The sequence below is a fragment of the Lissotriton vulgaris genome, chromosome 1_1, assembly GCF_964263255.1.
Source record: "Lissotriton vulgaris chromosome 1_1, aLisVul1.2, whole genome shotgun sequence".
In the NCBI taxonomy this organism is placed as follows: domain Eukaryota; kingdom Metazoa; phylum Chordata; class Amphibia; order Caudata; family Salamandridae; genus Lissotriton; species Lissotriton vulgaris.
In genome coordinates, this window is record NC_141685.1 from 1,511,210,202 (window position 1) to 1,511,232,547 (window position 22,346).

Here is a 22,346-nt window from a genome sequence, read left to right on the forward strand (position 1 = left end):
TATGCCCTGCCTCCACACAAAGGAGTGCATACCCCCTGTAGTTAGTCTGGAGCCAGGGCAGAGGAGGCCGGATACCTGTGCCCTTCAAAGAGAAACCTTTAGAAGCTTCTCCCACTTCAAAAGAGGCATCTGGTATACTTACCTCAGACCCCCAGCTCTTAAGTGCACTTCTGGATCAGTGGAGAGTTTGCCAGGAAGGACAGCTGTGCTGCTGAAATGAGGCTGCCTTGTTGGATTGCTGCCCTCCTGCCTGAGTCTGAGGGATTGGACCTGCGCCTGAACGCAGGACTTTAAGAGCTAGTCTGCTGGTCTCCTGTTCAGAGCCATAGGGACATAAGACTCCCAATCACCTGAGCCACGATCCAGATCTAGCAGTAGTAAGCCCCTGACTACCAAGTGGTGCTGCTCTAGTCATGCACCCTTGATGTGGCCTCCGTGGACTTGAATCAAACGTTTTGAGATCTTTGTGACTGAGAAAGGGCTTGTTGTTACCAAGTCCTTATTGGTCGCTCTGATCCGCCAAAGCAAAGTTCTGTCAACTGACCCATTGCGCTAAATTGACTGCTCACAGGGAGCACCACCGCAAAGCTCCAGCCCAACCGTTCATGATAACAGGATTTGTGTGGTACAGCATCGACCACCTACGATGCCAAGCCTATTATTTGTGGTACTTTGACAACTGTCTGCTCTCCCTGCTTCCCGTGTTGTCCCTCCCGTCCCCATCCACCCCACCTCCACCGCGAACTGAACTCTTCGATCTAGACTAAGAAGGTAACTTTTCTGGAAGACTAACCTGGTTGCTGAATCTGATCCACGCTCCATCGCAGTTGGCCTGAACTTACGACTTTCTCTCAGTTTTTCACGAACAAATAAATAACGGAGTGGCTCTTTGGGCTTTTCGGTGCTATTTTCCCTTAATTGCATATTCCCGTTTCTACTGATTGGATTTTTGTCATTTTGGTGTTAATAAAATTTTGCTATATTTTTCAAAATTCGTGTGAAATTTTTCTTCTGTTATGTTTGCACTTTGTTACTGTTTGAAGTGCTGCATAAATACTTTTACACATTGCCTCTAAATTAAGCCTGAGGGCTCTGTGCCAAGCTTCCAGTGGGTTGAGCACAGGTTAATTTGGGGATGTGCTTTTGCCTCACCCTGACAAGGATTGTTGTTGCTGCTCAAGTAGGGTCTCCCACAACCAGTAACCTTGCTTTGTATTAAAATGGTGCTCTGTACATCTCGTAACTTTGCGAAACTAATCAGAGCGGTAAAGCCTCCGTCCCCCCCACCTCCTCTCCATCCCTTCAATTACTCTCTTTGTCACCACCCGGACATGGAGATTAAATAGGAGTCCCCAACTTTGCATGTGATCGTGACCTTAAAAGTATGATGCTTTTAGTTGCTGTTTTGGTTTTTGGATGAGCATCTTTTACTTTTTAGGGTTGTGAATCTTTTCTGCCTTTGTACTTCTCATTGATACTGATCCAGCTCTGCTTTCAAACAATGCTCAAAACCTTCACAGAATACTCAGGAGCTATCATAATTTACTCGTCGTCGGGGCCCATAGCACCGCGAGTCACTCATTCACACACATCACACTGCTCCCGAGATCAGTGATAAACCAGAGGACGAGCTGCTGGATAGCAGAGTACCCTACTTAATCTATTAGTTTAAGTTCTATACATTATGTACATATGCATTTCCTTGATTTCACCATGGTATATAAATCTCAAACAACATTTAAGGCACCCCACTGTTTTGGCCAATGGATCAGCTAGTAAAAGTTTAGTTATGGACAACAAGACCAGCTTAATTCTCTATTTATTTAACTTTTATTTCTCTTTGTCTTCTAGCATGACCTTACTTTTAGAATTTTAATCTTTATTCAGAAAAATTAGGTTAAGCATTTCTCTGATCGCTTCAAGTAAAAGGATTAAATAAGTTCAATTAGTTTACATTTATTAGCGAAATAATTCAGAATTGAAAAAAATTCACAGACCTATTACCCATCTTCTTGGTCATAGAAGAAAAAACAGGATTAAACGACAAAGTTCCCAAAAACAGCCTCTCTATCTTCCTCGATGTTCACCTCCCATCAGGACTCCGTCCCCATCAAAAGTTAAAGTCAGGAAAAATGTCATACTCTTTGCACCCAGAAAATCGATCAGTCCCACAGAGTGTCGTGGTGCGAAAATAATTCAAAAGCAAGCTTTTTTTCTCTCTTCCAAACAGCCTCTTTTATACCCTTTTCCCTAACTATCTAACTAAAATTTTAAACTTTAGGGTCCACACTCTTTCCTCATTGGTCCATTAGAGGGGTGGTGAAGATCACCTTATCTCCTCATTGTCCGAATTTTGCAAAGTCACTTCCATAATTCTCATTCAGTCATAATTGTTCATGTTTGCAACATTTCATTTCTGTCCTTTGTCGACACTTCGGTCAACCTTTCCAGGCTCACAACTCGTGCATTCCTTTTTGACACCATTCTGCTTCTCAGGCCACGCTGACCTTGAAATCAGTAGCCCAGGCACAGGCTGCTCGTACATCTCTCGAGTACAGTCGTGCATGCGTAGAATTACACTTTCTTGGAGTTTCACAAACCCTCCATTTTTTATTAAGCCTCATGAGCCATGACAGGAACTATTATAGAAACCAACACAATTAAACGTTAGATTTCGAAGTAAAGCCCTTCTGTTTACCTCCCACCATTATAGGTTTACCCTGTTAGTGGTTACCTAGCCTTAAGCCACAAAGTGGCGTTGTTTTCTTACCAATCTCCTTAGTTTTTGCAACAATGAATACTTATAATAAGCATACATGCATAGCTTTGTTAAATTAGAGGCGTTATTGTACTATGTTAGTATGACGAATTTACATGATTAATATTTCTTTTTATTTTGAAGGTTTTATATATATATATATATATATATATATATCTACTACTTCTCTTTACTTCAGAAGAAAACTGCCACCTTCCAGAACAGCGGGCGTCTCGTCTCAAAACGGGGCCTCTGAAGTCAGGTCCCGCCAACACTTCACCTCCCAAGTAGACAAACTACCAGTGACGAGACTTTGTGCAGACCAAAGTGTTTATTTTATGTCGCCCTCGGACGCGTTTCGTCTGACCAGCAGGCTTGCTCACCGATACTTCAGTGAATTACAATCGCCATTTTTAAAGAAAGAAAGTGCACCCAAACCAGTCATGTAATTAGGACTACAAACTGACTGACAATGAAAACAGACTCGTAGTTTTTACAATATATGCCATTTGCACATTTCAAATTGCTCACTACTTTCATTAAACTTGCCTCCATGTCCAAGTAAAAAAGCTTTAGTTGTAATATAGCATAGTTAGATCATTTTTACAATATATACATTTTAAACATTTCATTTCGTATCCGGGTAAGCTTGGACGCTTTACAGATTAAATAACCGCTTAGTTGCGCCGAAACTGTGCATTACATGAAAGCTTTGTATTAAGCCCGTGGTGGGCGTATACTTAACACATGATAGTTGGGCATTGTAGTGATTGAAGTTGGTCTGTTTTTTAGTTATTATTTCTGGAGAAATACTGCCCAAGTGGGCAAACTAATCGGTGTCGTCAGGAGTAAGTGGGACTGAGAGAAAAAAAGGGGGGGGGAGGTAGTTTGAAGGTGGAAAGTGAAGGTGTAGGAGAAAAGGAAAGTGCAGGGAAGAGGATAAAAAAGAAGAGGAAGGAAAGTGACCTTGTTTTAAAACCATAATATTTTTACACGATTCTGTGTACAAGCATGGAACATAAAAATTGAGGTCACCGTTGCTCTTTATCTTTGAATTAACCAGCATTCAAATGACACCTACATTTTCTTCAAGACAGTAACCAAATATTCAGAAGGCTAGACTCATACTGCCTATCATAAGTGTGTGCTTAAATCTTCTTCAAGGTTCAACCCTCCCGGGGCCTTAGAATTGAGTTCTAGAATATACCTTGATTCGAGGCGCCTCAATTTTTTCAATCGATCTCCGCCTTTTACACTTTTGGGGATTTGATCAATAACAAAGTAGCTGAGCCCTGCTTCATCTTTGTTGTGCTTCTCTTCAAAATGGCGTGCCACTGGGTAGGATGGATCTGTGTTTCAGATAGCTCGCATGTGTTGTAATATGCGAATATGCACTGGATGGATAGTGCTGCCCACGTACCTCAGGCCACATGGGCACTGGAGCACGTAGACAGCATAGTCCGTCTTGCAGTCAAAGAAACCTCTAATTTGTTTCACTCTATTAGAAAGGCCCCCCTGATATGAGTTGGTGTTAGTTCCCAACTTACAAGCCTTGCATTTCGTACATTTAATAAAGCCAGGTTTCCTCTTGAGCCAGTCTGATCCTGCTCCTTTTCTTTTGGGTTTAGGGGGCAGCATGTTGGACACTAGCATTTGTTCTAAGGACCTTGCTTTTCTAAAGGTAATAGCGGGTTTTTTGGGGACTAGATCTTGTAAAAGAGGATCATTTGCAACGAGATGCCAGTGACGGTTTAAGATTTTTCTTACATCTGCGTGCTTTTTACTATACGATGTTATCATTCTGACCTGGTTTGTTTCACTCTGTTTAGTAGCTTTTGGTTTATTTTGGTTAAACAAAATTTCTTCCCTGCTGCGTTTTTTTTGCTTTCTTGATGCACCCACTAATGTTATCCTGTGAGTACCCTCGCTCTGAAAATCGGGTATTGAGTGTTAACAGCTCTTTTTCTAGACATTCTGGGTCACTACAGTTTCTGATGGCTCTTAGGCTTTCTCCATACGGAATGCTTCTGATTAAATTGGTTGGATGAAAGCTTGTTGCGTGAAGCAACGTATTCCCTGCTGTAGGTTTTCTGTATAGATTAGACTGCAATTTCCCATCTTTAACGAAAATGGTGAGATCTAGAAAGTTCAGGGATGTGGCACTGATGTTACTTGTAAACTTTAGATTAAGGTTGTTATCCTGAAGTTTGTCAATAAAGTTTTGTGCACTGACTTCTGAACCTTTACATATGAGGAACAGGTCGTCAATGTACCTGCTCCAATGGAGAATATTGTCGTCCCACTCTTTGTGGAAATCCGCTTGGACCACCTGCTCCTCCCACCAGCCCATATGCAAATTAGCATAGCTGGGGGCGAAGCAGGTGCCCATCGCGGTCCCACATACCTGTTTGTACAGGTTGTTATCAAATCAAATAGGAAATAGTTGCTATTCAAGCAAGTCATAATCATTGGCAGAAGCATTTGTGTGTGGAGCCAAAGATTGATTGGGCGTTCTTTTAGAAATGCTTGACTGCCCGGAGGCCGTCTTCATGCCTTATACTTGTATAAAGCGTAGAGACATCAATCGTTACCAGTAAGAGATCAGGTTCCCAAGGAATATCATAGATTTTTCTTAGAAAATCGCTTGAATCTTGGATAAAGGAGGGAAGTTGCTTGACCAGAGGACATAGAAATGAATCAATAAATTTAGAAGTGTTTTCCAGGCCCCCCCTATTGCAGAAATAATTGGGCGGCCAGGTGGGTTGACCACGTTTTATGCACCTTAGGTATAAGGTAAAACACTGGGGTAGTCGGATTGATAATTTTCAAAAACTTATATTCCTCTAAGGATAAGAGGCTTTGCTGGTACCAGCCTTGCAGCTGCTGATTATAGAGCTCGAACTGTTGTTGCATAGCAAGTTCTGTTGTCTTGACATAGTTCGAGCGATTGTTAAGCTGTTTGTGTGCCTCAGCTAAATATTATCCCCTGTCCCAGAGAACAACATTCCCTCCTTTATCGGCGTTTCTCACTATACAGTTGTGATCAGCTTTAAGTTTAGTGATTAAAGCCGAATAGTCTTTTTCTTGTTTGCTGAAATTTTTGTTTTACACTTGTGCATTTTTCAAGTCATTTACAACCAGTTCATGGAAAATGTCCACCGTGTCTCGGATACTGAGCGGGGTAAACTTTGAACTGGGACGGAAGTTTGTGGTCACGGATTTATTGATATGAATGTCTTGTTCCTCAGCGATCATGGCTGCTTGGCTACTTGTAGCTTCGTGAAATTCTTCCTGGTCAGGAGTTATGATTTGTGTTGGGGTATCCGTTTCAACATTAACTCGAGTGGCATTGCCTCGTAGGTTAAGTAAAAGATCCATGTCGGCTATAGAAAGATTGTCATCAATAGCAGAAGATTGGGTGTCTCTTGTAGATTTCTTGGAGTGTTTGTTTTGAGCAAAGAATTTTTTTATATATATATTACGATTTGCAACACAAGCAAATTAGTATCCAACGTGTACTTTTCTGTGTGTATTTTCTTTTTCTGTTGGTTAGTTCCGAATCCACTCGATTAATACATATTCGAGAAACTAACTTTACGAGGGGTATAAAAAATTTTTGTTACAGCCTCGCTCCATCAATATGCTTTGTTTTTATTCGTCTTTGACTTGTCAAAACTACTTACCAACTATTTTGGCACTTCGGCAACCTATTGCTAGGGTAGCCCTGTGTATAGTTCAGTTTAAATCGTGTAGATGTTTGCTCAATAAATAAACCGGGTTGGATTGTGGTTTGTCTTTTTTATCTGCTAACCTTTGCTAGTCAGTTACTGAAGCTTCATCAGGAAGATTTTATTTTGGTACTAATAACCTCACTAATGTCACTTTGCATGCAATATTTAGTTTGGTGTTTGTGACTAAATGCATCGAATGCAGTTCCGAGATCACCAAACTAAAACTTTCTTGCGAGGAAAAGAATGGTAATTCGTAGTCTTGTGTAGTACACCAAGCACGAAGTATTGGTTGAGAGAGGGTATTTGTACGCCAGTTTATTTAAATGCAAACCGGATTGCCTGTTTTATTTATATCTATATATATATATATATAATTAAAAATGTATACGCATTTTAATACATTAACATTTTAATTCCTGGCATGTTTTTCTGTAATGAGCATTAAAAAAATAATTCATTGCAACAATATATGCATTTTATGGTTCTCCTTTGAATGCGTCTTTTTTAGAGTTTGGCTTGCAAGGCAGGTTAATTATGGTTTTTTTTTTTCTTCTTGTTTTGCAGACTAGCAGCAACGTAACTGTTGTTTTCCTTAGTGAGCTTGTGTGGGAAAAATTCCGACCAAATACAGGTTGCCTTGAACCTTTTACTTTGTATTTTACAGACTACAGCAAAGGTAAATATATTGGTACTACATTGCTTATGCTCCTAAATGTGAAATATCTTGGGACTGATTTGAATTAGAATTGTAAATTAGCCTTATCCTACAATAGGTGGAAAGTGAGTGTGACTGGATTTAGAAATTTCAAATTGGAGGAATAGAAATCTCAACCCTCCCCAAGGAAGGGGTCTGATACGAGGAGCACTAATGATGTAGTCGTTGAATGCCCAGTATTGTCGTTTGTTTGCTCCTTCACCTTAACCAGTTTTTACAAACTTCTCATTGACCTAGATTTCTTAACCCAGTGGACAATCCTGCTGCAGTCTACCTCAACTTTCATCATGATATTGAAGTTTAGGGTTATTTCCTGAAACACTGGGCTCCATTAGGAGTTAGCTGGAAAACGACCTGCTATTTTGCCTCGCACTGAATTTTCAATACATCAGACTGGGGGTGATTTTATTTGCCATTAAAAGGTTGTTTTTTCTTACTATTGCGGAAATATGTGCTACCACACCGAATCGCTCATCTTTTGAGCACAGTATGTGGGCAAAAGTTGGGCGCAAGTTTTTGGGCAGCCTGAGGCATCTGGGGTTCAAAACACCGGGACCCCATGCTTTGTCCGGTTGTAATTCAGACATGTTTGATAACTCGGGTTACCAGACGAATCCGGATCAATGCCCCATTTGTAATAAAGGCCTTTGTCCTCCAGAACATGTTTGCACAGTTCCCAAGATTGTCTTCTCGTGTTGGTATTTCAAAACTTACAATTAAGTTATGAAGGTACATTTTAGCCTTTCTGCAAAGGTGAAAAGAGAAGAAAAAGGTAGTCTGTTTTCTGCAATAACAGGCACGATTGTAGGCTGCAAATGTAATGTCTGAAACAAAGGCGCAGCAGTGGTCGGATCAGCACTGCCTCTTCTGCCTTTCTCCAGTATCTTGCCTCAAACCAGAAACTGAACTGGTCTCAGTAATATTTTATTATAATATATATATATTTTTTTAATTAAATGCCTTGTACAATCATATTTTGAAACTGTTTATAGTCCCAAAAATTTAGAAGTGCATATATTGAAGTGTAAATGTTCTTTTTTTCAGTGGAACTCCAAAGGATCCTGTCCCGCGACCATCCAGCGGAGTACTCTGAGGATTTCTATGCTGCCTACATTAACATACTACTTGGTGTTTTCTACACCGTCTGCAGGGACCTTAAAGAGCTCAAGCATCTGGTGAGCTTCTAAAGCAGTTTTTAAGCCTATTGGCAAATTAAATGTAGACCATTGGGATTGTTTAGTGTACATCTGGAGTTGAAGTCCTATGTATAAGATAGTTTTTTTTTGTTCAAAATAACCTCAGTGTGTTATGTTTTAGGCGGTCTGTCAGTACGCCTTTGGGAGTGCCTGAAGCACATTAAAAATGAGGAGGTGGAGCGTTACAATGGTTCCTAATATAGTGCATCTTCTGTTGAACCCGATTTACACTCCTCTGCAAACCTAGTTAAAATATCCAACCCTCCTCCGGACAACATCATGGAGAGACTAAAAGCAATAAAGTGCACGTGCATAACGTGTATATATAAAACATCGATTGCTAGCCTCTGATCCCTATGACAGCTACATTTAAACCTCATTCTACTGAGTGCTGTATCATCCCTGTCTGGATCTTTCGTCTCATGAGCCATGCATGGCTTAGGAACTTAGCCACGCTGCAGGCAAAGAGTGGTCTTGGATCTTATCTAAGGATGCGCAGGGCAACCTGGTAGTCCGGTGTACCCAGCTGCCGGCAGATCGGGTTTAACCATTTCATCCTCTTCGTGGTATATGCATGGCAGACAAACATGACATGGGCAACACTTTCTACCGGGGGCCCTGCAGCATGGGCAGTCCTTTGGTGTTGGGTTGTACAAATGCAAATTAGCTGTTGTCTTACAGACAGGGAGTGTGCCAAACATAAAATGTATGTATAACATACTGTCCAGGGGTACCGGTGTTATATCTAAAAAGGGCTCTAAATGTCTGGTCTGTTTATGAAGATAAAATTTCACGGTTAGTCTCCCCAAATTTGGTTTGCTGGATACTTGTTGTTCACCCATTCCCAGTAGAGACATTTAAGCTCTTCTTTCCTAGGTGGGTCTTCCTTATCCCAGTGCACTTAAAGCCCTACTACTGACATCAGTTTCCTAAGGTTGGAGATCCAGTCTACTTTGCTGCTTGTATCAATCCGAATAACCTCAGGTAGGGCTTCCCCATAAGGTAGGAGCTCTGGGATCCGCCTAATACGAGCCCAAAAGAGCGGCGGGCGAAGCCTTGCTATATCGCCAATGGATCGCCTACCCATGTCAAGCATAAGGGGAGTGAGGGGAATGTTTTAAAGTAGCATCACTAAATTCCTTAGGAATTTATGCTCAGACCTGCAGAGGTTGTGGGCCTGGTCGAATCCCCACAGCTCTGCTCTGTACAGTGCTGTACTGACTGCTTTTGCGTCGTAGACCTGGAGGGCTGGAGCTACCAGTCTACTATGTGTGGAACAATGTTCCTTCCCAAGAGATCCCGCTACCCGCTTGTGACCCATCAGCATCTCTGTTAGGTGGGGCTTCCATGACATTTTATCGGAGAGTCATACACCAAGGTAGTCGAAAGTGCCAACTCTTTCCAAGGGAGTCCCACCTAGCAAGGGGCTGCCCCTATAGGACTTATGGGGGTTAAAGTCATGAATTTGTTTTTTACAGTGTTAATAACCAGCCCCTTATTGTCGCAGAAAAGTTGAAACCTAATCAGTACCTGTTGCAACCCCGCTGGGGTCTTTGAAACCAGTAGGGTGTCATCTGTGAACAAAAGGGTCGGTACATTATCGCCCCCCATGGTTGGTGCATCTGCTGGATCTTCTTGTATGAAGCGGACCACTCCATTCATATAAAGGGAGAATAGAGTGGGAGCCAAAACCAACCCTGTCGAACTCCAATGCTGACAGGAATTACGATCGGTCAGTTGTCCTTGCGCCACCACCCCCACCTAATCTGTGCATAGTTCTGTTTGTGTAACCAAACTACCTGATTGAGAATGAATGAGGGGATGCTCATGTCTTTAGGTGCCAACCATAGTTTGCTCCTGGGGACTAAGGCAAAGGCAGTCTTCCATTCCTTGAATGCTAGGTAAAGACTGCCCTTGCCAATCACCACAACTTTCCAATAGATGAGGAGCCGTAATGCCTGGGCGATGGTCTCCGTCCTTGCCCTAAAGCCAACCTGACACTGCGATAGAATGGCTTTATCATCTGTCCATGACTGGATCCTCTGCAGCAGAACTCTGCTGAAGACCTTCTGCAGTGCATTGAAAAGGCTTATGGGCCTATAGTTTGAGAGGTCCTCTCTAGCTCCTTTTTTGTAGATCGGCACCACCTCTGCTCATTTCCAAGACCCAGGGACTGGGGCACCGATGGGTATTGCATTTGCCAAAAGAATATAGCATACCCAGCTTGGAATATCGGCTAAAAATGTGTCTCCTGGAATGCCGTCTGGCCCTGCTGCGTTAGACTGCACTATTCTGCCTATTGCGGCCTCTTTTTCACCCAGAGTTAAACGTTTGTCATCCGAGGGATTGTGGTTCAACAACTATGGTCTACATGTTTGACACAGACTGCCTGCCTAGGTCAAGTGGTATTTCTTCGGGACTGTTCTTCTCACCCTTCTACATAGAGAGGCACCTATTTGTTAATTTCTATACTTCTATTGTGCTATCCACAGTGTGCAGCACACTCCTATAAGTTCCCTTTGGTCTGGAGACTCGCTTGCTTTAGGCAAAGTGGACCAGTGAGAAGAAGAAAACAGATACCACATATATACATTAATATATGTAACTTATACTGGCGATGCGGTTATAGCGAACCATTCATGTACTCGCACAATAAGTCCAAACAACATGCAAAGTAAGAGTGCGTACAGGAATGAGTCCACATGTGCGGAACACTATATGTATTGTAATAAGCATAACGGGTTTATGGGGCAGGCTTACCCTCACAACATAAGTATGGGCCCCTATAGGAATATGGAGGAGTCCAACATCTAAGCCACTCAAATAATCTGGTGAAAATAATCGAAAGTATTAATCCCATGTTGTTTTAAACAGACCCTGGGGCACCTTGGATATTCTGTTTCACTCATTGTTCGTTATGGTGGGCTGTCCTGGAAACCTATCTGCACTTCCCGGTCCTGAAAAACAGCTGGGACGAGCAGCATGGAGGCTTCTCAAGCAGCTGACTGTGTCTGCATCACAAGTCATGTGACTGCATGTCATCATACCGGCGAGACCCATCTCTCCCATTGACAGTCATCTTTGAGTGTACCTCACATGAGTGCATCAAAAACATTATCATGGGTAGTGTAATCATTGACGGCACAATAATTCTATTCCTATATTTTGATCCCTAAGATCAATGCTGTTGCAATTATGGGCCCATCTCTAGTAGTCTCGACTAGTCTAGTGGTGACAGGAGTATGTGCTGGTCGCATTGGGGCGGTCCACAATATGTTAATACTAGAGAACCAAGGCCGCCAGACCCACAGGCGCTCGTCTTAGAGTGTCCTTTTCTAACTGTGCTGTATTTACCATCTCTACGGAAATTATATCGTTTACGTGAAATAGTCATTGTACTTGCATGACTCTGGAGTCCACATGCCACGTAAATAACTTATTAGGATTGTGGTGAATATGTATGTTAACATCGTGGAAATAGACGTTTATCAGATGCAGGTAGATTAGCAGGTGCCATGTTAGCAGACATAAGATGCTATAAGTGGATATGTTAGACTAACGGGAATATATTGTGGGGGCGCACTATTTCACAATTCTAGGATAGAGGGTTGTTCTGGAGTGCCTCACTTTGTGATTCATTGGTTAGCATAGTCTAAACTTCCATCCATAAGCCATCTTCTCTGGGTCTCTGTTCTTGCTGGTTGAATGCCGAGGATTTTCGTTTTAGCATTGCAAGGCACAGTTTTTAGAAACCACTACTAACCATCCCCAAGAGGGGCACATGCTGGAAGTGTTTGGTTCAGCTACAGTGCCACTGTTTAATGGAAGCTTGTTTCATTATGTGCTAGTGTGGAGCCATAAAGGTGGCAAATGCCTTTTGGTACCCAGACCGGTAAATTACAAAAATGGATGGCTGGCAATGCTGATGTTGTGCCAGGCAGCCTATTTTTTTTTTCTCAGACAAGCAGAATTTAGAAGTATGATTTTATGACTGAAGACATTAAGAATGTTAAGTATTTCCAGGGGCGTGTTTTACCTTGAGAGCTTTGTATTGAGATGGCACAGGGAAAAAAGGCAACATGTTACCCTGAGAATATGCTTTGTTAAGCATCTGAGACTGCAATCTAATACTCAAATACAACTGACCATTTACTTTTTATTTTCCTTATCCAGGCAGCACTTACATTTCCTAAATTCTGTGAACCAGTGATTAAAGGAGAAGGTAGGCATTGTTCTCATAAATTATTAGAAATATTTGTAAATCCTGGTTTAGCTTGTAATTCAGGATTTACATTTGTTTCTTGCAGCAAAGGAAAATGACACACGGCGACTTTGGAAGAACATTGAACCACATTTAAAGAAGGCAATGCAGACAGTTTATCTTCGAGAAATATCCAGGTAACAGTCTGTGTTTTAGATCAGTGCTGTTGATCCTCCTACATAAGCCTGGTTTGTTTCCCAAACACTGGACCAGAGACACTAAGAACCTCAACCTTATGTAACTGGAGGCTTGCTGCAAATCTGACCTCCCCCACCCCCTCGCACATAACCATGGTAGCGACCTCAAAGAAGATTACTCGTCTATATCCAACCTTCTGGACGACCTTGCGCCTCTAAAACTATAAAGAACACAAATCAAAGACCGAAACCTCTGGTTCACGGATTCCCTCAACATGGAGAGGAGATCCCTACAGCAATCTGAAAGAATCTGGAGACAACACCCCTCTGCTACTCATCTAAAACTTCTCCGCCAGGCGAGAAACGCCTACAATAATCACATCCTCCATTCCAAAAAATAATATTTCAGATCGGAATTGGGGAACACCAAGAAGCTCTTTGAATAAACACCAATCTAATAAATTTGCTAAAACACCGAAAGAATCCCCCAAATCTCTAATATCGTCAGAGGAATTCTCTTTCTTCGCTGATAAAATCACAGCATTAGGAATTGAACTCAGTACCGCCACCTACTCTCAACCCCTTTCTGACCTGCCCCCTTTTTCCACACCACCCCCTCTGGCCTCACCTAAAAACCAACCCCCCTGGACTGACTTCAAGTACTATAACCAAGCCTCCATCTTCAAAATCATCTCTACCTTAAACCCAAATAACCACTTTAATGGCCCGCTGCCTTCCAACTGCCTCGCTGCCGCCTCCCAATCCATTGTTCCTTGCTGGACTGCAATAATCAACGCCTCTCTCCAGCAGGGTTCGATTCCGGACCCCTTGAAAGCTGGACAAGTCCTCCCTATTTTAAAAAAAACATCACTGGATCCAGCTTCCCCCGACAATTTCAGACCTATCTCCAACATCCTGCTATTAGCCAAAGTATTGGAGAAGTGTGTACAACAGCAACTAAGTCAGCATATCAACAACTTCTACCTACTTAATGACTTCCAATCTGGATTCAGACCAGGGCACAGCACTGAAACTACTATGCTTCACATTGTGGAGGACGCCCTCCAAGCCCTAGACCAAGCCAAAACCTGCATTCTAATCCTCCTAGATCTATTCTCCGCCTTCAATACGGTCAACCATGAAAAACTACTTGAACTCCTCAAATTCAGGATGGGTCTGGATGGTGTGATCCTAGAATGGTTCAGGTCCTTCCTCCACAACCGTTCTCATCGATTCCTCATCAACTGCGACCTATCAGCTCCCACCCTGGTCACGGTTGGAGTCCTCCAAGCTTCAACCCTGTCCCCCACCCTCTTTAATCTTTACTTGGAGCCACTCACTGAAGTTCGTCGCCAACATCTCCTACCATATGTATGTGGACGACACCCAAAAATACATCAATATTTCTTCACTCGAGGAGATCCTCTTCCTGAATGAGACCCTGAAACTGACTGTCCAATAGCTAGCCGATAACCAACTCAAACTCAACTCAAAGAAAACTGATTTTCTCCTAATCTAACCTTCAAAAGCCAATCCAGAGATTCAGATGTGGATCAAGGCCATCACAGCCCTAAACTGCCCACCGACCATTGTGGACTCTGCCAAATCTCTGGGCATAATCCTCGACTGTAACCTGAACATGCAAGACCACATTAACTCGATGGCTAAAGCAGCCAGATTCCACCTGAGCTACCTATGGAAGATGAAACCTCTCATCGATGCTCCTGAATTGAAAATGGCAGTTCAAGCACTAGTCCTCTCTAGACTGAAATATGGATTTACCACTCTTACAGGATTACCCAAGATCTCCTTAGCACCTCTAAAAGCCTGCCTCAACGCAGCCGCCAGACTACTCACTGGCACCAGGAAAATCAAAGACATCTCCCCACATATGAAAGCTCTGAACTGGCTCCCTTTAGAGGCCAGAATTCAGTTGAAACTGGCATGCATTACACACAAGGCTCTATATGCAAACTCCCCTGTTTCTCTGGCACAGAAACTAGTGGTATCTGGAGGAAGCAGGAACTCCCGGTTCCGCTAGAAACCTTTTACTCCAACCTGCCTTCTTTCAGTAAAAAGAACCTACAATAGGGCGTTCACTGGAGCAGCACCAAGAATTTGGAACTCTTTCCAACCCGCCATCAGAAAAATCCCTTCTCCAGCACGTTTCAAGAAGGAGGCCAAAACCTTCCTCATGGGTAAATTCCTCATCTAAGGCCTGCCCTCAACCACCACATTGTGCCAGATGAATCGAAGACTATCGCTTCTTTCCGAGGTAACCAATTCTCCCTGACGAGAATATGTGGGACATTTTTTTTTTCTTACTCTAACTATGATTGTAACCATACACCTGTATCCCCTTTTTCCCTATGTTCTCAGCACCCCTGCCCCATGCCAACCTTTTTGTTGATTTTGTATATGTCTGCACTTTAGATGTTTCGTTTGTTCACCACGATATACCGTGTAAAGCGCTCTGATACCCTCAAGGGTCAAGTTCACTCTCTATAAAACACTAAAATAAATAAATCATTGGGTTCCCAGCTGGGCTGCCGAATGCAACCCAGCTGTGCTGCGACGCCTGAATTACAGCGGAGCTAGTTTGTTTGTGTGAAGAGGGTGAGTTGAGGTGCAGTTTTAAAAGTACCTCTAGGATCCTCGAATGCGACTTTATTGCTGAGGTTCTAGGGCACAGTTAAAAATGCAGAACGGATACTGTGAATTCCATATAAAATGGTTGACGTGTTTCAGCCTAAACAAGGGTGCGCAAGCTTTTTTCAGGGCCAGGAAAGTGAAGTGTGTCAAGTACTTGGTGACCACATGAAATTATCAGCACACACGCTAAGGTGTGCTGTGAGTGCAGAGGTGTAGCTGTACATACGGTTCCCACTGTCAGGTGTGTAATCTGGAAGGGTAATACAACAAAGGCATACAAAACAAATACATACACTTTAAACCACACCAGAGCTCATTAAGAGAGGTGCTTTTGTTTACGTGTCTGCAATATAGACCACTCTGTGTGCCCCTCTTGTAGGTTGGCGCCCTGCCCTGGACCCAACTCATTCATTTTAAGGGCTGGCCCTTCTCCCGGTAGTCTCTCAATGTAAAGGCTTTGGTCATCTTCCTCCAAGACTGAAGAGTCAACTTTGTCAGTGCTATGGAATGTCTCATAGCTCTGAAGGACTAGAGAAGATTTTGTCTTCGCCTCCGGTCACTGTAGGTTACAATATTCCTTACACACATCAATACAGTTTTTAAGATGTTTTGTTGTGCCATTCAGACAATGGACAAAAAGTTTAAACGTATTTATTTGGGTCAGTTATGTAAAGTGGCGTAACTCAAAATGATGCCGCCGCTCGCCCCGCGGAAGGTGATGAGAGGGCCATTCAGTCTCTTATATGTTATAGATGTTTATTGACCTTGGGCTAAATGGGGTGGGAGGGGACCTGTGTTCTAGCACTGTTTATATACTTAAATGTAACAATAGTACAGAAACTCTCAGGGATGCACTTCAGATACCACTGGTAGTAGACATTTTCAAATTGCTTAGCTTTGCCATGAAAATAGGTAAACAATAATACTGTCATACGTTTTAGTTTGCAGTGGGAAAAACTACAGCAAAGCAATGAAGAGACTGGAATATTGAAAGGTAATGAACTTTATGTAGCTGAAAAAAGGTTTAATACATTCTTATAATTCTACGAATATTTTTGCCTGTAGAATTGACAGTGGTACATGTGTTTGCTGCTGTGTAAATCAATTGTTAAGCAATGTACTATATGGTCAGAGTGAGTGTTGTGTTGGATAAGTAATTGAGAAATATCCTGGTAAAGTGGTTTTGATTCAATATTTTTAATACGGAACACGCATAAGCCAATAGTTTGCGACTATGAGATCTATTGACTTTGGCTGTGTGTTGTGGCCATGCTGTACATCAGCGTGGATGCTTTGTCGTGTGGTTAAAACTAATTAACAAAAACACTGAGGTAGCCAAGGCTAATGCGCTTTTTATTTTTAAAAGTGCATTAGTTCTGGGTGCATCATAGTCCTTTTTTATTTATTATTATGTTTAGCCATGGAGCACAGCAGCCACGCTGCTATCCAGCATGGCTTCAAATCATTGCCAAAGTCTGTAATGTACATGCTGTACAGCATGTACAAAAGGCAATGGCAGAGCCAGAAGATTCAGAGATGAGACCTTTTGGCTTTCCCAATGATTGTTGGGTCTCGGCACAATACCCCCGTGATTCTCAGCAAATTAGTTTGTCTCCCTGTGTGTGAATAGGTGAAGAAATATAACATTTAGCTAAAACTCCTGTCACACAAAGAAATTCTATCCATGTCTTAGTGAAAATACATCTGTAAGCAGATCACATCTGTTTTCACAATAAACATCCATTTCAAAGGAGAAAAGGGCTTCTTCGAAGTGTGTATGACATTCTAAAACAACTTCAAAGTGCAAGAGGTCCAACAAGGGTGACTGGGAAGAAAAAATAAAAGTAGTACCTCAAAAACAGCTCTATCAGCTGAAGGACAGCAATCAAGCTAAAGCAATCGGTACTTGGTCCATGTTCCACCCTAAAAAAGAGGAAGTGATGTCGGCATGTGCTGGCCAATTAGAAGGCAGCAGATAAGTGACAATGAAGCCAATAAATGTTATGCATTGGGCAGGTTGCAAGCCCCTTGTTTTATTCACGATCTCCGGCAAGTGAGAGCACGTGCAATGCCACAGGAAATACCTAAGAATCACATCCTATGTTACGATTTGCCTGGAACAACATCTCTGAGGGGGATACTGGTCTGGGCAACGCGTGGCCTGGTGTTTCTGGACTCAAGATTACCAGTTCTGTAAATACCAGAGGTTCAGGTACAATCGAGGGCAGGGGCTGTGACTAGTGATGAAGCCTGTATGGCTTCCTAAGCATTGCTCTGCCTTTTGTGCATCCTTCTGTCCCTTGCCTGCTGCAATCCCCACCTCTTAATACCCCTCCACCCTCCTCCCCACACACGCGAATAGGGTAGTAAATGTTAGCGAAATAACGGCTTCAAGAGGAGATTGCATGTTGGACATTTTTGTGAGCACAGAAATCTCTGCACAGTAGACTCATCGTAGGGTAGAGACTTGCCCCAGTAGATTTTAAAAAATACACCGCTAACTTTGTCAGAATGATTTTTTAGGTCGAGCCTAGCGCATGCGCCCCGCTAGGAAAACAACCTCTTGGAATCACTCTGGACTTTCCACACGCTTGTGCGTGCTTTTTTTTCCTTTGGTCTTTGCATGTGTCTTTCTAAAAAGACAGCACGCAATTGGGCAAAGGCGGCTGCATGTCCCACCTTTCCCAGTAAATGTCTCTGCCTAAGGCTTGCAGTTACGAGCAAGGGTGCCATCTGTTCGGGGTCATGTCCCCATCTGTTTTTAATTGGAACGTTCGCCGCGTTGCCGTACTCGCTCACCCCCGCTTCTCTCTCGCGCCATTCTTTTTAACCAACCCTCCCTTCACATGCCACATGCACACGCACAGCCCTGCCAATGCTCTGTTTGCAATGAGAAACTTGTGCATTAGCTGTCATGCTAGGCCCATTGCTGTTGACTTGTAGAAGGAGGAAGGCAATCTTAACTTTCAAGCAAGCACCCTATTAATCCTATGTTTGACCTCAAAACCGCAGGTTCGAACCCTAGCGCGTCTGCTCAGCCTTTAATCCTACTAGAGGCCGACAAACGAATTAACATTCATTTGGTTGACAATCAACATCTGTTACTCTGCACCAAGATGCAGTAGACTCCAGCCCCGCCTTCACTTGCACACTGGGATAACTCACTTTTGCCTCCTTTAAATTCTGCTCCTGATTTTCTCTGTGCTCGCTTTCTGATTTGGTACTGGCATTATTTAATGCAGTCTTAACTTTAAGGCAAGCACCCTATTAATCTTATGTTACCTCACAACCGCATGTTCGAACCCCAGCACTTCTGCTCAGCCTTTCGTCCCACTAGAGGCAGATGAACTAATTAACATTCATTTGGTTGGCAATAAACATCTGTTACTCGGCACCAAGAAGCAGCTTACTCTACCCCGCCTTCACTTGCACACTAGGATAACTCACTTTCGCCTCCTTTCAATTTGGCTCCTGATTTTCTCTACGTGCTCGCTTTCTGGTTTGGTACTGGCATTATATAATAGGAGCCAGCAGCGGCGGGGCGCAGGCTTCCTTATGTTTTGGGTCAGGTTTCATTTCCAGGCCTTCCTGCTTTCATTAGAAAACCCCCACCCCCACAAGAGTGCGTTTTCATTTTCTCTAAAACACAAAGGAACAGAAACTACATCGATTACGGTGACATCTTTTAGCAGAATCGTTAGCACAGTCTAATGAGCGGGCCTTGGCCAACAAGCCTACCCTGGAAGGCAACAATCAGCTGCTACAGTAGTTAAAGCTCCTCAAAGGCCACTCATGTCTTGCCAAAGAAGGGAAATATCCTCGTGGATTTTCAGTAAATAGCTAAATTGTGATGCTTAACCATTTGTTGACCGGATGATCATGCTTGTGGTTAAACAAAACAGAAGAACGTTAGCAATCAGCATTTTACCCTAACTGTTGCGGAGAAAAACCAAACATCTACAGCAGGTAGCCACAGCGTAACTCTACAGAGTGGATCTTTTTGCTCCCCCACCTCAGAAATCTGCAAGCCCCTCTCCTTTCATTCCTTTTTATTTTTTGCATGATGTAGCGAAAATTAAGGTATCAAAGCTCTTTACATAAGAACTAGTTCCATTACAGAATTCTGCCCAGTGGGTGATAATGCGCTGCATGGCTAAACACTTATAAGGTCCCAAAGGCGAGACCTATTGGCTATGCCAATGCTGGTTTTTCTACTCTCTGGCTAGACTAGCGTAGTCACACTTCGGTGTAATTTAAATTCCTTTGTTTGTAACATTGCATAAAATGCAAAGGAGAACCCTTAGGCTGGCTAGAAGCCTCTAGTGGATAGAGGCTGTTATTGCATCATTGGTTAGTTCACATGAAAAAAGGTAATTTGGGGATTTATCGCACCTTTGTCTACCTTCAAATGTCGACTACCATGATGTCAGAACCTAGAATGTCTTATTTTGGTTTGCGTCCTCCCACTCCCCCACCTCAACCCAAAAAAAATACCAAAAAATTGTTCAAGGCAGACAGGATTTAAGTGGCCCAGGTCCCTCCGAGTCTCAGCCTCGCGGCTGGTACTTATTATAAGCAAACATTGAAGCGCCCTTATAGGGCCCTGTGAAAGCCTTAACTTTACAGACAAAAACACTCCTTCATTTTCGAACTGTGAATGTCAAGCAGTTATGGTATTCGAAGTCAGAACGTTAGTTTCTATTTAAATTTCACGTTTTGCTTAATCTTCAATTCCCTTAGTGTTTAATTTCTTGAATATTGAGTTTTTGTAGGTTTTTTTAACCGTGTCCCTCTTCTATAGTGCATACTTTGAACGGAGTAGCTTTCTTGTGTTTCTAAGGAGCTACTCATCGGAGTTGAGTCTGAAAGCAGTGTGTGTTTCTCAAAGTGATTGTCACTGAGACCTGGTTATCCACTCCTTGGCGCCTCTGCAGAGCGCACACAGCAATGGGGATGTATGCCATTGGCAACTTTGATTCTATGCAGATGTGTGTGAAGGGGAGACAGTGCTCGACATATTGACAATGTAGAAGCTAAAGAAATGCATTACTTTCCGGTGAGTGGGTGCGTTTAGCGCTTGAGGGAAGTAAGTGAAGGAGATGTGAAGTCGTACATACAGGGAAGAGTGAAAAATGGTGCTAAAGAGGAAAGAACGGAGATGTGATGAGAAAAACGGCACGAGTGTCTAACCTAGACTATAAAGGGTTGTGACTTAAAGGGGGTGATCGAGCTACTCTGAAGACCTACCCCTCACACAGACCTCAGTAATGCTTAACCCGTTAGACGCTCATGATGAGCTGAGCTCGTCATGAGCCACGGTGCTCGTGTGCTTATGACGAGCTGAGCTCGTCAGAACGCTGTCACACTGGGCTAATTCCCCCGCTGTTCTGAACGTTCTATGAAAACGGGTGTGGCCGTGACGAGCTCAGCTCGTCATGAGCACACGGCCGCCGTGGCTCATGATGAGCTGAACTCGTCATGAGCACTGGGGCGCTGTGCGCGCCTCCACCCCTGAGCACAGCGGGTGAATTAGCCCAGCGGCCAGTGGGTTAATTCGCAGTTTAATAATTTCACGATTGAAACATTTTCAATATTTACAACAAAATCATTATTACTCTTCTACCTTACACAGCTAACAACCATTGACAGTCAACAGTCCTGAGTTTTTTATAGGTGTTTGTTATTGCATCCAGATATTTAACACAACTGACAAACAAGCATAGACGCTGCACAATACTAGTCAGTCGGCACACTATAGAAGCACAGGTTTTTCAGTTTAAATGTTTAAACCAATCCCTGAATTACATAATCCGCACCCCTTTTAGACACCCCCAGTTTCTTCAGCCCCCTTAAAGTCCTGAAGGCAGCTGATAATTAGTGGCAACTCTTTCAAAGAAATGAGCACAATACAGGGCCATTACACAGCCTGCTTCATAATTTAATCTTTATATATTCTGTTGAATCCTATCCAGAGTTGCCGACTTTGGAGCTGGGGACAAGGTTTGAGTCTACGTCGGCTCAGTGCCCTGTGATTCTGGGCAAATCACTCAATCTCCTTGTGCCTACCAAAAATTAATTAATAAATTAATTAAATAGGTTTATAAAGTGTGCAATTACCCTTAGGTTGCTTAGCGCTAAAGGAAGGACAGCAGAGCCGACCGGTTGCTATAAGCGCAACTAACTCTGACAACAGCTTATTCCACGGCTTCGGTAAACAGACAAGTCTTCAGCTGCTTCCTGAATTGCAACAAGTAAGGTTAATGAGGCAGAGTAGGAGGCAGTGAGTTCAACAGTTTTCCTGCACAAATGGAAAACGCTCTACCTACCCATCTTGCTTTGTTTGTTCTAGGAATAATAACGGTTCATGAGGACCTGGAACTGAGATTCCTGCTCTGCATGTACCAAGAGAACTGTTCTTGAAAATACTTTGGACCGGTCCTATGAAGGGCCTTGTGGACCAGGCACATTGCTTTAAAAACAATAATTTTTATCACTGGAAGCCAGTGGAGACCCTGCAGTGATTGGGATATGGGTGCAAACTTGGGAATTTTCAACAACAGTCTTGCCGCTACTTTTTGTAAAGACTGTAGTTTCTTTACCACAAATTTGTGAGCGCCCAAATACAGAGCATTACAGTAATCCACCTTCGAAAACATGAGCCATCATCGCTGTTTTTTGCCAGTCAAATTGAATAAACTGAAAGTTTTTTTTTTTTTAAACCTTCAACACGAAAAAACCTGAAGTGATCGAATTGATTTGCTCAGGAAAAGATAAATCTGAAAGAGACAATTAGTTAGAGATTACTTACCTTTTAGAATTGCCCCTAGGCGTCTGACTGGATACGGAGAATTTTTTGGTCAGCAGTACCCCTGTGCGTCAAAATGTGGCGTTGGTCG

General features: G+C 42.8%; 1 protein-coding gene across 1 annotated transcript in view; it reads left to right on the forward strand.

Moving 5' to 3' along the window:
- Window positions 1-22,346, forward strand: part of ORC5 (origin recognition complex subunit 5) — a 333,695-nt gene that overhangs the window by 125,723 nt on the left and 185,626 nt on the right. The window contains exons 5-9 of the mRNA XM_086967427.1: window positions 7,054-7,165; window positions 8,249-8,379; window positions 12,574-12,622; window positions 12,708-12,798; window positions 16,392-16,444. Coding sequence (XP_086823553.1) covers window positions 7,054-7,165; window positions 8,249-8,379; window positions 12,574-12,622; window positions 12,708-12,798; window positions 16,392-16,444 — 436 coding nt within the window. The remainder of the gene's footprint in view (window positions 1-7,053; window positions 7,166-8,248; window positions 8,380-12,573; window positions 12,623-12,707; window positions 12,799-16,391; window positions 16,445-22,346) is intronic.